The sequence below is a fragment of the Leopardus geoffroyi genome, chromosome B2 (assembly GCF_018350155.1).
Source record: "Leopardus geoffroyi isolate Oge1 chromosome B2, O.geoffroyi_Oge1_pat1.0, whole genome shotgun sequence".
Taxonomy (NCBI): Eukaryota; Metazoa; Chordata; class Mammalia; order Carnivora; family Felidae; genus Leopardus; species Leopardus geoffroyi.
The window spans coordinates 106190571-106208290 of NC_059332.1; the positions used below are offsets into that span (position 1 = coordinate 106190571).

General features: G+C 35.6%; 1 protein-coding gene across 3 annotated transcripts in view; it reads right to left on the reverse strand.

Annotated features, from left to right (window-relative positions):
* Positions 1-2136: 2136 nt before the first annotated feature.
* GOPC (golgi associated PDZ and coiled-coil motif containing) overlaps positions 2137-17720 on the reverse strand; it is a 40235-nt gene continuing 24651 nt past the window's right edge. For 2 of the 3 annotated variants that reach the window (XM_045499400.1, XM_045499399.1), the window contains 6 exons: positions 16424-16599; positions 15221-15386; positions 12503-12598; positions 11015-11179; positions 8692-8872; positions 2137-5176 (listed from right to left, as the gene is read on the reverse strand). In XM_045499400.1, the coding sequence (XP_045355356.1) occupies positions 5046-5176; positions 8692-8872; positions 11015-11179; positions 12503-12598; positions 15221-15386; positions 16424-16599 (915 nt within the window). In that variant the 3' untranslated portion in view covers positions 2137-5045. Of the gene's footprint in view, positions 5177-6924; positions 7183-8691; positions 8873-11014; positions 11180-12502; positions 12599-15220; positions 15387-16423; positions 16600-17720 lie in introns of those variants that run through there. The other variant, XM_045499401.1, reaches the window with a different exon arrangement.

Below are 17720 nucleotides of genomic sequence, written 5' to 3' on the forward strand. Positions count from 1 at the left end.
ATGAGCTTAATTCTCCAGCAGTTATGTGTAACACATAAAATGCTGTCCATCAGGGAAGCTTACCTGAACCTGGGCATGGAGTCCAGGGTTTTTATTTGGCTCAGTTACATAGGCACTCTGCCTAGCATGTATCAAAATTCCAGATTCTTAGAAGGAAAGCTGGTGTTCAACCTCTTATTGTTTGTATAAAGGTTCCAGGCACAGTTCTTACCAGTTACGGAATGGGGGTGAAAGCGGGGGGTACACTCCTGAAATCCAAATTGCTGGACACTTGCCAAAGGTGAACTTTGCAGGTAGGCCTTTCTAAGGATAACAGGTTCAGGCACACCATCTAAGAAATATTTAGTAACTGAGCCATGACCTCATGCCAAGGACTGTATGTAGCCCCACTTACCCAGCAGGAGGTCATTCTCTTCACCCTCTGGGTGGGAGATAAGCCAGGTCCTAATCTATTAGCCTGTTTCCTCAGATCTCACTCCTGGTCCACTTGTGTTAGCCGGGGTCCTCCAAGAAGCAGACACCAAGACCAAGAAGGGGTCCACTGTGCAACAGATTAGGGGCAACGCTGGTGAGGAAAACTAGAACAGAAGCTGGGTTTAGGGGAAAGATGGAAGCAACTAGACTCCGATGCAGTTATGAGCTCAACTAAATGAAAGGAAGGAAGGAAGGAAGGTTGGGTGAAAGCAATTCAGGGGCACCTGGGTGGCTCAGTCGGTTAAGCATCCAACTTCGGCTCAGGTCATGGTCTTGCGGTTTGTTGAGTTCGAGTCCCGCATAGGGCTCCGTGCTGACAGCTCAGAGCCTGGAGCCTGCTTCAGATTCTGGGTCTCCCCCCTCTCTGCCCCTACCCTGCTCATGCTCTGTCTCAAAAATAAACATTAAAAAAAATTAAAAAAAAAAAAAGCACTTCAGATGATCATGTAATTCCACAGGAGTCTGGCAAGACCGTCAGGGAGTCCTCAAGCCAAAGTCAAGGGCTCATGATACCCGCGTCATGGCAGCAGCTGGAGAAGCGGGAGTCTTGGTGTTAAGGCAGGACTGGATTTCAGAGCCCAGCAGCAGGCGGGACGGCCTGGAGTCGCTATGCTCCTCTTGCTAGAGATCCAGGAGACACATTCTCCTGGCTGCCACCACGGGACTACAGCTCTCCAAATACACCTGAAAAAGATTTATCATCAAATATTTAGCACCAACAGCACATGGTAACTAGCAACACTTTCAGTTTAAAAAAAAAAAGTTGTAAAACTACCTAGAACACTGGTTAAGAATGAAAAGGTAAATAATCTTTTACCTTTCATAAACTAAACATCCTATGCAGATGAATTCTGGGGAAAAGACTTCCAAACTGCTTAGTGAACTGGGAGTTTAAGCTGACAGCGTATCGTATTAGAACTAAATCAAGGTTAGTCAACGACAAAAAATACGTATTTCCAAATGTTCATAACTCAAGTAATTTTCCGAAATATGATTTGTATTCATAAACACTTAGAGGAAAATATCATTTGTAAGTTTATCTTCCTGAGTGACCTCAAAAACCCTTTAGCAAAGAAAAGGTATTTTGCCCCCAGTTCTTAGGCTGACTGTAAGCGACCACATGTAAAACTTCTGAGACAAGGAAACGGAATAATGTTTCCAGATGTTTCTAAAGGTTATTCTACACATAATTTGGGAACTTCCAAACCTGTAGGCTCAGGTGATAAAATGGAAGACTGTCCTCTTACATGGTGTATCTAAGAGGATTGGTTTTCTAGTTTGTTTCAATGTTATCCTCTGAGATAACATCGACTATCAAGATTTGCAACACAAAACTAACCCAAGGAGGCTGGAGTAGTTGCCATCTGCTAAGTTTCAACAAAACACTGGTCCCACAGTTGCTCTGACAGATCTGACAGATCCTTCCAACCAACATGTTTTTAACTAAGCCAGAGTAAACAGTTCCTAAGATCAAACAGTTAACTACTACAAAAAGAAAAAAGAAAAAAAAAACATTTCAATATAGTAACTGGGTTTCATCCTTTACATGGACTTTAGGACCTCTTGGTGCAAATGACAGAAGCTACTAGAAGTAAAGAAACCAAAATACTGAATGTGAAAGAAACTTAAAATGTTTATTTTTTTAAAAATGAGATCAACACATTTTAATGTAGAAGATGCCATCTTTATTTACAGGCTAATAAAAAAATATTAAACTCAACTTAACTAGATATAATACATTTGTCATAAATCCTATAGATCTGAGGCCAACCGTAAGTGGAAGACTGAACAGGTGGAATAGTGGATTACATAATAAAGATGTCAAATAATGTGCGGCTTACACACGAATCAATATATTTTGTTTTTAACAGGAAAACAAAGTAAGTCCACCGTGTGGGGAATAAAACCAGCACCAGGCACAAGCTGTATTACCTTCTGACAACTATTCAGTTATAATTACCAAGACTAACAACGTTTTCACCTCTCTTAAACCTGCTTTAACAAGCCTCAAGACCCAAATGGTTTTGCTCCATCATATTCACAACAGATACCACCGAAGAGAATTTTAGAGGCAAAAGTGTAAATATATATACGCACATACACACAAGCCTCACGTTCTGTCGAACATTTTTTCTCATCTATTCCGCTTGTGAATGTGTATATTTTTCTTTTTCCTTTTAACCGTAATGGCTTTGCAACAGTTCTTTTCTGTTTGGTTTTGCCCTAGAAACTTGAGTGTTAGAGATTTCTTCCCTATAAATGTGAAAATATAAAAACCGCTTCTCATTAGTTTATAATTCTTAGCTCACTCCCCAGAGACCATATATTCTAAAATGAACTTTTAACTGGGTACTTTCTAAACACCTGCCAGGAAGCTCACGGTAGCATCTGAGCAACAGGGCTCTCACGTAGACTTTGCAAACCAAGGTGAAGCAGGAATGAAAAGGGACGGACTTGTGCAATTTTAAACTATCGGGGAAAATTTGCATTCTGCTCTTCAATCCTTGAAAGGAGTTTATGTCATAACCACCCCCTAGGATTCCTACTAAGCAGCGTCTAAGTAGAAATGCCAATTGAAGGTTCTTAGAAAAAGTCTTTGTGGACTTTCTAGATTGTTCTTGAAAATCAAAAGGTTTCAGCTAATATTTCCTAAGGATTCTACCTAGTGGATAAAGGATATTCTCCAAAAAAAATGCCATGGTCATCCCATCCCAGGCTGCATTAAAAAAAAAATAAGAATATGGTTTTGAGTCACAACAAAAATGTTTTCAGATACGCTACAATGGAATTTTTTTTGGCTAATGAATATACCGGCTGAAATCTAGTTTGCAGATCCCATGTCAGTCCTGGGGTATGTGTTTGGTACAGGGGGAAATGCATAAGGGAAAAACTCTTTTCTTCTTTTAAGAGGCCTAGCCTGTCAGGAACAAACAATAACATATAGCTTGCTTATTTGGTTGTACAATTAAATACTAGCTTCCGCTTGGAGGCAACGTTACACTATAAGGTATTTTAATATCAGTAACAATATACACTAGGAAGTGCATTTCTATTATAAACTAACATGGTGATATACAGATGAACAAAACCACCCAAAACAAACCATAAAGGAGCAATAGTTAAAACATCAAATTTATAAATAGCAAAACCACCAAATAAAGTATATACATTGTAAAGATTTACCTATGAACAAATATATAGTGCATCTAGGAAAGAAAAAAAATGTGTTTTACATCACATAACATCTGACTATTAGACATGAAGGTACTAATAATACTCTAAAGCCTGCAGGCTTTCCTCCACTTAATATTCCCTTAAACATACATCCTTTAAAACCGTGATATTGGCAAAACTATCACCTCTTTAAATGCAATGTTTTCACTTTCCCCAGCAAGGTACAGTGTGGCCTCCAAGAGCAGTAACTAAGAGAACAGGCCCTCCATGCTTAATCCTGGGATAAGAGAAACAAATCTGTAGTTTGCATATGAGAGCACTTCAGTCAAACACTGAGATGAAAAGCCAACCAAAACAATTCCGGTATTGAAATGTCTTCGCCTTATCTTGCCCACCAGTGCCTTGGCTTTTTAGATGACTGGCAAATTAGTTACTCTGAGAGAAAACTGCTGTTTGAATGAAATGCATTTCACTGACAAATAAATTTGAGCTTTTACTGCCAGAAGAATGTATCTGTAAGTGCCAAGACTATCACAACAAGACAAACTTTATGAACAACTCAAAATGTAGAAAACTGTCTTTCGTGGATTCCAGAAAAAAAAAATCTGACTCTAAACATTAATAATGTAATGCTCCAATACCATGCACACAGATCAACATAATTGAGAACAGATATTTTATACTCATCTGCATTTCTTTTAAAAACCAGGAAAAGTACAATGTACAATAACTTTTCAGGAAGTATTTCTAGTGCAGCATTGATTGATAAAGGATTGCTTAAAGAAAACTATTTTGTACTGCATTGAATAAAGCTGAAAGGCAAACTCATTACAATAAATGATCATTAAGAACTGATTTAGATATCAGGATGCACAATAAATTAAATAAAAAAACTAAAACCATTCTTCTAGTTTAAAAAAAAATTAAGTCAAGCCTACATTTCTGCAATTCATTGAGTTAAGTTCTGTCCTCTGAAATACCACACTTAACATTCTGGAATATATAATATGGATTCATTTATTCTTGTATTTAAAGGCTATTTCTTATAAATTCCGGTTAGCACGGTCCTTCTACTAACTAGAAAAGGAGCCAAATAAAACAGTAGTGCTTCATTTGGTACTTAAGAGCCTAGTAATATCCCTTTGGGAAACACATGCTTTGGTGCTTTACAATTTTAGGAAAATCAAAATCGCTTTACATGCAATAGCTAATTATGGTATACCACAGAAAACAGGAGTTTTATGCATTTAGAATTGTTCACATGAAGCCCTGAGGTACCCGCCTTTCATTTAGGCTACAAGCCTCCCTTGATCTTGTATAGTCTCTGTCACCGTCTTCCCTAGTGCCCCAAACTCAGAAGAGTCTGATTAAGAATCTTGTCTGGAGAGACAGTCAATTTAGTAAGATTTTTTGTGATATAGACTGTGCAGATCGTCTAGTTTAGAAGCACTGTCTTCTACAGGAGGTTCACTTGAAGTTCCTAGATCTCCATTTTCATGTCCATCAGTTACTGCCTTCTTATTAAATCCTGAAAGAAAGAGGAAAAAAAAAAGATAGAAACTTTCTATCTAATCTGAAAGAAGTCTTGCAATTTTACTGAGCAAAAACAAAGGAGTACCCACTATAACTAGTAATAGTAATGAGGTAAATAATGGGGCCTAAACTAATCAAGTTAGCAATTTCTGACAGAGGAATTCTTCTTACAGCAGATATCAAACACTGTACAGATTTTTCATATTATTTATTGGACCTATCAAAAAATTATATAAAATGTCCTACCAGAATTTCTGTGAAACTTGGAACTGATACAAACAATCGTAAAATTCAGTTAATTCCACTTATACAAATATATATTGAACAGTAAGTTATATGTTTCTTTTACATTTTGCTTTCAGATTATTTAACTACAGTGCACTAAAATCTAGGTTGTTGGCAAGACAATGTCCAGATAACATTTAAAACAAATTTTCGGGGCGCCTGGGTGGCTCAGTCGGTTGAGCGGCCGACTTCGGCTCAGGTCATGACCTCACGTTCCGTGAGTTCAAGCCCCGCGTCGGGCTCTGTGCTGACAGCTCAGAGCCCGGAGCCCGTTTCAGATTCTGTGTCTCCCTCTCTCTCTGCCCCTCCCCCATTCATGCTCTGTCTCTCTCTGTCTCAAAAATAAATAAACATTTAAAAAAAAAAATTTTTTTTTTTTAAATAAAACAAATTTTGGTAAATCTAAAAAATACATACTCGGCTTGCAAATAAATCAGAGTTGATTATGTCATCTACTTAGTGAGCTATGAAGTCTGGACATGTGCTAAACAGTAACCAATGGATATATTTTGTGGTTTGAGTCCGTTAATAGTAATATATCATAAGAGCATACATTTTAGTTATATGAGTCACACTTTCAGTGGTCTGCAATTCATACAGGTGACAGAGAAGTCTTTTAGCCTCAGCTGCAAAAAAGGGAGGGGCAAAGCCTTCTAATCCCGACAGATAGTAGAAAGGATAAAAGACAATGAAATCATAGGGAAAGTAGACCAACAGTGTAAAGTTTTGACATACTGCCACAATAGTTTTGATCAAGACGTATGGGGAGAACACAACTGCTACTGCTGTGTACACGTAGAGAATTCACAAGATCCAGGCTTATCAGAAGGGCATCCGTTCATCAGTTCACTACAGAACTCTATACCAGACGTTCTCAATTTTCTTTTGGTGTTAGGATGCCTTTCCACTCTTAATAGGTACTGAGGGCTCCAAAGACTTTTGTTCATGTGGTTTATTAATGTTATGTGGGTTAATGGCGTTTACCATATTAGTAATTTAAACTGAGAAATCTAAAAAAATTATTACTTTCTTAAAAATGAAAATAAGCCCAACAAATGTTAACATGAACAGCATTTGCCTTAGGGAAAATAACTCCATTTTCTAAAAATTCAGTCAGAAGAGGAGCATAATTTTCAATTCTACAAATATCGTTAAAGTCTGGCTTTCTAGAAGCTGGATTTTCTTATTTGCCTCTGTTCCATCTGTAACAAGTATATAAAAAGTTCATCCTCACACAGATATATAGCTGGAAGAGAAGACTAGGTTTGGTTTTTTTTAATGTTTGTTTATTTTTGAAAGAGAGAGACAGAGCATGAGTGGGGGAGGGGCAGAGAGAGGGGGAGACACAATGCGAAGCAGCTTCCAGGCTCTGAGCCCAACGCAGAACTCAAACCCACAAACTGCGAGATCATGACCTGAGCCGAAGTCGGACGCTTAACCAACTAAGCCACACAGGCACCTGGAGAAGACTAGTTTTAATAGCCTTTTCAGATAACTGTCAATATTCTTTGATATTATACCAAAATTTGACACCATAGACTTGAAACCATATCAGTAAACTGTTCACATTCTGTTACATCAAAATCCATTGGTCTATCTTGCAATTTGAATGGCTTTTACCCATGCAGGATTTTGTAACATCATACACTGGTCATTTGAGAAATATTAGATCACGGAGTCATGTAGCAATTCCAAAGGTTGACAAATTTCATTTCACTATATCAAAAAAAAATCACATTTATTAACATTACCACCAATCTTACTTTACAAGTTAAGCACTGGAAAGCTATCAAGCTTATGGTGGGGTGATGCATGTTTTACAAAATTCTAATTGTCACTTGAAAGCTGACATTTTATCATTGGCAATAAACACTGTCAGCTGTTTTCCCTGAAGTGATGGACTCGCTTTGTTCCTTTGAAAGAAAATGGCTGCCAAATAGCCTGAACAACCATAATTTATCATTCTTCAAGTAAAAAATCATCTTCCATGAAATAAATGGCTACTTCAGCTAGCTACTTAATCACTAAGTGCTCTTCTTTGAGACCAGCATCCTAGTTCAGCGTGCAGACTCGGTGCTTTATGCATCCTTCCCATCTTGTAATACATGGTATTAAAAAAGACATGTACTCAAGGGTCAAGATTTAATAAAATGAACAGTTAATTTTACTATTTCATGAAACTGTCACTGTCTTTTTTTTTTTCTTATTCAGAGTAGATGGCAAGGAAGAAAACGATTCCTATAGTAGTAGAACCACTGCCTTGATTCGTACTAAGGCAAAAGTAGCTTTACTCCCATTGCTTTTGCACCATCAGTGCAAATATCGACTCAAAAAACCCACAAATAATGTTTTAGCATTATTATTAACAGTTTTTATCTCACGAATCCCCTAGAAGGGTCTCGGGGACCCCCAGAGATCCATGGATCACAATTTAAGAACCAATGCTCTATGTAAAAGAAAGGTTAGAATTTTTCTTTAAAATATGTGTAAATAATAGCAAAGGAATTAACCCAAAAATCCTCAAGATCACATATCTGGATTCTAATAACAATCACCACAGTCTAATAACATATTCATATTTAGTCTATAAATCACTGTATTATGAGAGAAGAATCTGCATTAAGACAGCAAGATGACACTAAGATAAATCTATTCTAAAAGGCATATTGGTTTTTACTTCAGTCTCGAAAACTTGAATTTTTTTTATTTTTCCAGGATCTCATCTAGTTCAGTAACTGGTAATACACTTGTCTTAAAGTCCAAAAAGAATCCAGAAGAACTTCTATGTAAATAAAATTTTGGCATAGTGACCAGTGTACAATAAAACTATAAGCAAAGTTTCTGTTTGCTTATAGTTTTCTGTTCATTCTGTTCATTCATTCATTGTTAATGATGGCTTCCCCATCATTAAAAGTGTTACCAAAGAAATCTAAAATCTGTATTTTAAAAGTTTATTAATAATAGGGATGCCTGGGTGGCTCAGTCGGTTAAGTGTCCGACTTTGGCTCAGGTCATGATCTCATGAACCGTGGGTTCAAGCCCCACATCGGGCTCTGTGCTGAAAGCTCGGAGCCTGGAGCCTGCTGTGGATTCTGTGTCTCCTTCTCTCTCTCTCTGCTCCTTTCCCGCTTGTGCTCTCTCTCTCTTTCAAAAATAAGTAAACATTTAAAAACTTATTTTACTAACAATAAATATATTAAAAATAACTTTTAGAATAATTTTTACCTTGCAACACTTTGATTTCCCCGCTTGTGTCCTTGCAACTAGCACCAGGATTACTACCTCCCTCTAACTCATCAAGGTACAAACGGTAGCGATGTCCACTCTCATCTTCGTACTCTACATTTTCATCATCAGAATCCACTTCAGGAGCCACATAAACTACTTCAAATTCAATCTCTCCTCTCTAAAATGAGGAAAGAAAATGAGGAAGTTATTTTAATCGTACTCAAAAAGGATTTCCAAATTCCTTGGGGTAATAGGCATGAGGAGAAAGAGAGTTCAGATGTAGCCCCCTTTCAAGACAACAAATAATGAAATTCTAGACTCTCAAGAGGTGGAAGAGAACACAGAGGTCATCACGTCCAGACCAACCCCATGAATCCTAAGTAATTTCCTTTTAATATTACAGTAGCTGTTTTTACTGATGACAGTATTTTTGCTAACAGATCTAAACTAAAAAAAGGATGCTGAACTACTCAACTTACAAAATTCTGGAACAAATATTCACTTGAATAGTCATTTTGCCATATTGTACTTTACACAGCAATTTGGCAAATCCATCTAAGTAGGCAGATAGTAAAGTTGCAGTTAAGGGCATCACACAAACTTTTCCTTGACTAATTCAAGAAACCTTTACATGACGATTTCCTGGTTGTTACTGAACAGGTCTTGAACCTTTTCTTAACTTTCACTGAGTACCACAGTGTTAAGGTAATCTGGTCACTAATAATAGTAATTATCATATTTATTATATGAAATTATATCCTTCAATCTTCAGAATAACCTTATTGTAGTGTAGTCTCTTTTACATGAATGATAAACCTGAGTGAGTCTGGAAAGAGCAGATAATTCTCCCAATATGATGAGCAAGTAAAACAAAAAATAGAAATTTGACTCCAAAGTCCTTGCTTTTTCTACTAGACTGAATGTGTAATATCTGTACCCCTATTCTTGAATAAAACCTTGCATATGAGAAAAAGTTACAGATTATTTTATGTTTAAAAAACATTCCAAGTCATTTAATAAGAGACTTTAACCACTATACACAAGTCTGGTATTTGCAACTCTGAAAATCATGTCCTGCCTTTGCTCCAAAGAAAGTATGTCATTTTTTACTGCCACTCACTAAGTCAGTCTCTTTGGTTCTCCTCTTAAGGTTATGCTTCAGAATTTTAAAATGTGTTTGGCATTTCCTTAAAAGTTTATGACTGCCTGTCTGTATTTCCTTTATCACAGCTGCCATTCATCTCACTCTTACACTACTGGATATAGCCAAGTTTGGTTAAGAAAACACTAAGAAAGAGGATAGGGTTGCATTCTTAGATCTCTCTTAGCAGATAAGCTTTAAAAATACCATTTTCGGAGGATAGATGGGTAATTCAGTGGTCTTCAGTAAAGTTCTAGGTTAAAGAATTAGGTCTGTGCATAATAGTCATGAAAATGGATTCTAGGCTTAATATGAGGAAGAGCTTTCTAAAAATCAGCAATATACAGCAACAGAATGGACTACTTTATCATCAATAGGTCCCCCTCTAATGTAAATATTCGATTAGTGATATCGTAGAAATTTACACCATATGTATGGTTGGACCAAACAAGCTATAAATTCACTTTCAACTTTCAGATTCAATTCCATACTGATGACCCAACAAAAATCTCAATGTACTGTCAACACCTAATTTCTTCAACTCTATTCTTGAAGGAAAAAAAAGAACAACAACAACAACAACAAAAACCCACCTTAAGTTAACCTGGTAACAAATATGACTTGTGGATATGAATCCAAAGTCTATAATTTATTTGCTCTGCAACCTTGAGCAAATTATTTAAACCCTAAGAACCTTAGTTTACTCATTTTAAATAAGAGGGATAGGCTAAATGATTTCTAAGGACTCTTTCAGTTCTAACATCTATGACTGTGAAACCAATCTATGTCTAGCATATTGTTTTTTCTATAATACCTTCTATTTGTATAGTGTTTTTTAGTCATTAATGATGTTTTGCTTCCTAAGTACCAGGTCCTGTTCCGAGCATCCTAAATGAATCAACATACTTAATCCTGACAGTTCTCAGATAAGGACACTGTAGCAGGGGACTTAACAAACTTGCTAAAAGTTACACAACTGTGGAAAAAGGCAAATAAAATCTTTTTATTCAGTAAATCTGGATGAATGTGTTCTATAAAAGGCCCAAAGCAAAGGAACCTAGTATCCATATATGAACACTTTTATGACTGGAGAAGCCTCCTAGGGAAGTACAAAATATTCAATAGATTCAAAAGGAACCAATCGATAGATCCAATTTTCATTACATAAAGGGAACTTACCTGCTGGGAAAGAATGGTTACAGCTTCTTTATGCTTTGTGTCCCTTAGGTTAACTCCATTAACAGCCAGAATAGCATCTCCAACATGTAGCCCTCCACATCTATCAGCAGGTTGCCCTGGGTGGATCTCAGAAATGAGGATTGGAACACCATGTTCTTTCCCACCCTGACCAAAAAAAAAAAAAAGCGGGGGGGAGGTGAAGGGCAGTCAATTAGTTTACTCTTTGTATAGTCACATACCATCCTAACAATAAAATATCTTCTTAAAAATGCATTTCAATAAGTATCTATACTGTATAAATGCTGAGTGAAATATTACTTGCTACTTAGGTAATGGTAAATATATTATTACAAGTATCAAAAAGTTTTCTCTGAATAAAACAGTGACATGCATGTGGTTTCTTAAACACATTCCAAAGCCAAAATATTGGCTAAACTCTTTTAAACATAAATAAAAATATTCTATGTATTAATATTCCACAGCACTGTTAGATTTTATCAACTCTACATCACTATAAATGGTAAAACATACCATTATTTTATGTACTACAAAAATCATTCTAAGAGTGTAATCTCAATTTCAGAGATACTAAAATGTGAAAAAAATATGCAACAAAAATTGATGAAATGCAGTTATTTGGTGCCTTTCATTTTCTAGCTTGTGTCCTAATTATTTGTGTGTGTATGTATATATGTATTATATTTGTATATATGTGTATTACTTCTAAAATTTATGCCCTTTGAGGGCAGTGCATTCAAAAAGGTAGGTAGGTAATCAATAAATCCTTAACAGATAAACTTGTTATTATAAAAATAATTTCTACATTAAGCAATACCAAAAAGCAAATGAACTTATATAGTTCTAAGTGTCTAAGTATTATACAGTGTCTAAGTATTACCAAATCAAAGATAGTTGTAAAACCATCATATTCATTCATCTGGAACAAAGCACTAAACAACAGCAAATGACTCCAAATATATTACTTTTTCCTAACAGGTTGCTCTCAGAAATGTTGCCCAAGGTAAATGTTTGTAAAGGCATCAGATTTAGAAAGGATATTTGGACCCAAGAGCCAGTGAAATCTGACAGCAAAGAAATGAGACAAGAGAAAGATAACACACATACACTCCAGAGAAAAGAACAATACAATATGGAGCCATTTAACACAGAAGAAAACAGATCCATTCCCAAAGGCTCCCAGAGGCAATAATAGGATATTGTATAGAACTATGACCCAAGGCATAATGAAAATGTTAAATTATACTGAGAAAAGTAGTAATTTTACTAAAGTAGTACTTAATGGTCATTAGGAAGATTTACATATCAAAAAAAAAAAAAAGTTTACACAAAAGTGTTGGTGCCCAGGGGGATAAACTTATTTACTTAGAGAATATATCCAGAACGCTTTGTTTCCCAAGGATGTCCAACACAGAAGCATGATTAGACTACATAACTATAGAAAAGGAGACTGGAAGCACTACTTCTTACTGTAATTGATATGCCAAGGCCTTCATGATCTTCCTTAAGGAGGAGAACTTTTCTAATTGGACCAACGCCTTGGCTTTTCTTTAAAGAGTCTTGATCCTTATTAGGGGAAAAAAAGAAGAAAAATTAGTACTACTTAAAAGATATATCAAATAGAATAAACCCATGCTATATAAGTTGCTTTTAGAAATCTTTATTAATTTCTTGGAATGGATACACAGTAAAGTGTTAAGAAATTAATTACTAGGTAAAATGGAAAAATGAAAACAGTTGTTCTGTTAATATAGTGAAATGTATAGATGATTTTCTCACTCTTAGGGTAATTTTTTTATACTGCTCATCTTTTAAATTGTAGGACATTACAAAGGAAACTATTGCCAGGAATGAACTGATGAGCACATATCTTCAAGAAATAAAAGTTGATAAAATGTTTATTTTCATTAGAAAAATATCATAAAGATCTACAACCATTTTAACTAACTTGTAGAACTGAAAAACAAATTCCTAATTAGTTCACTAATTTTCCATTCTGCTGAGCTCTGGAGTCTACTTCTTAAATAAAGGACTTTACTCCATTAATAATTCTTTCTCTGGTACCTTTATTCTTTCCTTTCTGTTAAGCTCCAGCCCTGTTCTGCATATAAACAAATTCTAAGCCTTTTCCAGCTTTAAAATACTATCCATGTAAAAACATAAAACAAAACAAAATAAAAACATTTCAATCACCTATTATTTTTATTATCTTCCTTCCATCTTTCCTTAACCTTCACACGAAGTCAAACCTAACTATATCTACTTCCTTGCCTCTCACATTCACTATTCCAGTCACTGTAATTAGGGTTTTGCCCCCACCTGCTCCATTAATTAAAACTGTCTTCTCTACAGTCACTGGCAACCAACATGGCTATATCTAATGCACACTTTTTAGTTACTACCTTTCTTAAACCTTGCACAAAGTTGATACTGTTCATCACCCTACCTCCTTGGAACCCTCTTTTCCTTGGTTTCTATTATAGTACTTTCCCAGATGGCTTATATCTGACAGGTCCATCTCAGAATCCTCCCTTTAAATGATCCATTTCTTTCCCTCACTCCATAAAAGTTTCTTTCCATCCTTGGCCTCCTATTCTTTTTCTTTTCTTGTCTTTTCTTTCTTTTTCCAATATATTTTAAGTTTATTTATTTATTCTGAGAGAGAGTGGGAAGGGCAGAGAGAGAGGGAGAGGGAGAGAATCCCAAGCAGGCTCCGCACTGTCAGTGAGGAACCCTATATGTGGGGCTCGAACTCATGAACTGTGAGATCATGACCTGAGCCGAAATCAAGAGTCGGGCGCTTAACCGAATGAGCCACCCGAGAACCCCTATTCTTTTTATTTTCCACACATTTCCCTGGGTAAATCAATTCCATTGTTTTCATTATAACAGATAGATGATTTCCCTCATATTTCTTCAACTCAGACTTCTCCTAAATTCCAGAGTCATATATCCAATGGGACACATTTTGTTTGACCCAATGGGACCTCAAACACTACATGCTAAAACAAATCTCATCATATTTCCCCCCAAATCTTCCTTTCTTCTGTTTGCTTTATAAACGAATGCCATCATCTCACTGAACTGCCCACACCAAATACCTAGACTACTCTTCCTTCTCATTCACCTACTTAACCAAAAGCAGTTAATCACCAAGTCCTCTTGATGCTATTTCTCTCAAACCTGTCCTTCCTCTCAAATACACTTCCTCTTTGTCCATCACTCTCTCCTCAGCTTACTAAAGTATCTTCCTAACGTATCTCCTCGACTCTAATTAGGCTCTCTCCTGGTATATCCTCTTCACTATACCAAAGTAATTTGTCAAAATAATGTTAAATCTTCAGTCTACCATTTTATTAAAAAATCCCATGTTTATCAGATTAAAGTTCATAAGCCTTTATTTAGCATAAAATAATTTTTGTCATTTGGCCACTGCCTAAAGTTAATGGTCCCCAAAGTCTGACATTGTAATTCTCACTCTTTGCCCACCAAGTTCACGTACATATCAATTCTTCTTATGATAATCTTTGCAGAGGCAACAAATACTTTAACTGTTTAAGGCCATGCTTTATCTGGTATGAAGATATGCAAGCCATTGGGTAGGAGTCAGACATGCATAAACTTTATTATGGTAAGGCTTTTATTATCAGGCAGCTGTAGTAATGAAATTTAATAAAGATTTATCCAGATAGAAAAGCTCTTGTACAATGGTAGCTACAGAAACAGACGATTGGACACAGATCTCAAATTCCACCTTAATTCAAGACCAAACAGGTGTAAATGTTAGTTCAAAAACTACAGTTAAATCTAGTTACCAAAAACTATTTTATAAACTACCCCCAAAATACTTGCCAATTTATTAATACGACCACAAGTTCTCTGCTAAGCTTGAAAAACAAACTTAAACATGCCTAATTATGATCCAGGAAAACTCTGAAATATGAGCCAAAGTAAAAGTAATATATATTTGCTAGCAACAGTTAAGTTTTCAGAAACATCACTTTTAGGGCATTTCAGGATAAGTCAGAAAAGAACTAGATGTATCTGTTCTAAATAAGTTTAATTCCGCTCTTACTTTTTAAGTAATGGTTTTAAATACTACTAGAATAAAAAAAAAAAAAAATGGAAAGGATTTCTGACTAAAGAAAAGAAGAGGCTAAGAAAGAAACAGGAACAGAGCAAACATACGTGGCCTGGAGGAGCTTGCATTGGTCGTTTCAGGTCATTACGTCCTCTACAGGCTCTGATCACAGTTTTGTGACGATGCAAATGTATTTCGGCTTCCAACTGGTTCCAAAGCTTATCATGAGCTGGTCCCTTCATATCTCGTCCTAGTAATTGTATTTGTTGGACCCTTTATATTGGGAAAAGAGTTAATTCAGTTAGTTTTTCATTACTATAATTTTTATTACAGAGAGAATTCACAAGAATTACTGAATGCAAGTAGCTTTTACATATACCTAAGTTAGTATTAAAACTACTACTCAGGAACCTCCTGATGGCTTTCAGATTTGTAAAATATGAAAACTCTGAAAAGAACAGATGTCTTCAAGGGAAAACCAGTTTTAAAAACAAAGAATGAATGAGACCTTTTCTAATCACATACTTCATTCAAATGCATCTAAAAAACAACTTTTGAGACTAATGTCAGTGAACATGTTTCATGTCTTGCGTGCAGTCAGGGCAGGGCAATAAAATCAGATACTACTGACTACTAGTCTTCACATGAAACTAACCGTACAAAAACATTTCTTTTAATGATAGCTTCTTTTTACAAAATGGTTATTTTAAATATGGTAAAAGTTAACTAGAAAATCTTCACTTCAACATGACAGAAATTATTTTTATTTGCTCCACATCAGTTCTTAACATGATATCAAAACAAGGAGTAAAAAATTATTTACCAACAATAATAAATCACCAAAGTTTGTGAGTAGTTATTTGTAAAAAAATTAACGCAAGCAGAACTGTTTTATTATAATAAAATCACTGCCATTCAAACATGTTTTAAAGGGTCAAGAAAGACTGGGTTTCAACGATCACAGAAAAAACTTCTTATGGAAGTCATGCTGTATATGTGAACATCATCTTTTATGGTTTCAAGGCACGAAATGGCTGAAAAGTGCAGATCTGGAGTTATTAGCATTTCATAGTAAGTTCCTATCAAGTGTGTGTGTGCACGTGTAAACCAGAAATATTTATGTAGTACAGTGAAATAAATCTGCAATATATAATGCTATCAATATTAAGTTAACAGTAAGCTATAACAAACTGTAAAATAAGTCTTAAGGTAAAGATTAATGTTTCATTTATCACAAAAGGTTAAGAGTCAACCTCATTAAATACCCAATTCATTACCTAAGAATACAAGGGTACACGTTTTTTACACACCTTCCTGCCAGTTCCTTATCTAAGTACTTGGCAGCCAGTCTTGCCCCATAAACTTCAGCCTGGAGAACAGCTATATGTCTACGAAGGGCTTCATTCTCTTTTCTCAACAACTTCACTTCAGCTTCAAGTTGAGCTTCTTTCATTTTTTCTTTTTTGTTTGCTTCAAGCTCTCTCTCCTAATTAAAAAATAAAAAAAAACAGCACAATGTAATGAAAATACATTTAAGGCTTTTTAACAACAGACCAATTTCCTCAGAATACATAAAAGCGCACAATCTACAATACCAACAATGAAAGCATATGATAAAAGTTACCACTTTGTTTCTGTAAAATGGAACAAAGATTTGGACACAGTTCTTTTTAACTAGTACCAGAAGGTACTGGGACCACTTCCACATAAGATAATTGCGTGCCTTGGAGTACTTTGACACTGAGGATACTAAGAGAGTTAGTCTTCTCTAAGCTAATGTCATCATATACTAATAGGAGTGGTTTCAATGAATAATTGAATCTGCTATTTACTTTCTAAGAATGATGCAAGAACCTAGACTAAAATAAAAATAGTCACACTGGTGGTTGTACCCAAACATTTATTTAACTTTAATGCAACAATTCTATAAACAAGTCAAAATCCTTCAGCGGTGGAATAGATTCCACAGCTAATTTACCTGAGAGGACTACAAGAAAGTTGCACTGCTTAAATTAGAACACATACTCTAATTTTTTAAAGAACATTTGATGGAAAAAAATAATAAATAAAGAACATTTGGTGGTCATGGAAAAATGCTGGTAACAACTGCATTGAAACATACGTTAAAAAATTTCTCTACATAAGCATATGTATGGTACAGATTATCACTGAATTGGGGGATCTGACTCATCTATTTGTCCATATGTTAAAGTGAATGAAGAAGTGTTTGCTGAGGAAAACAGGGCCCCACTTGCCTATTATGAGGTAGGATGGACATCCATTTTTAGCTCTCAAAAAAGGATACCATCGTATGCTCCACTTGGCAGACAGCCCATATACGTGAATTACAAGTGTTAGCCAGAGTATAAAACCTCAAGATCTTTGCCATCAAATTTTTATCACAAGCTCACATGTGAGAAATAATGTTCAATTTACCTTAAAATTATATAAAGTACAGTATGTCTATTCCTATAAATCAGGAGTTACTAATGTAAATGCCTTCAGGACCCAAACACAAAACAGACAGGCCGATACAAAACAAAGTAGAATGGAAAACAGAAGGTACAAAATCTAAAGGCAGTCAAGTTCAAGTATACACACAAACTC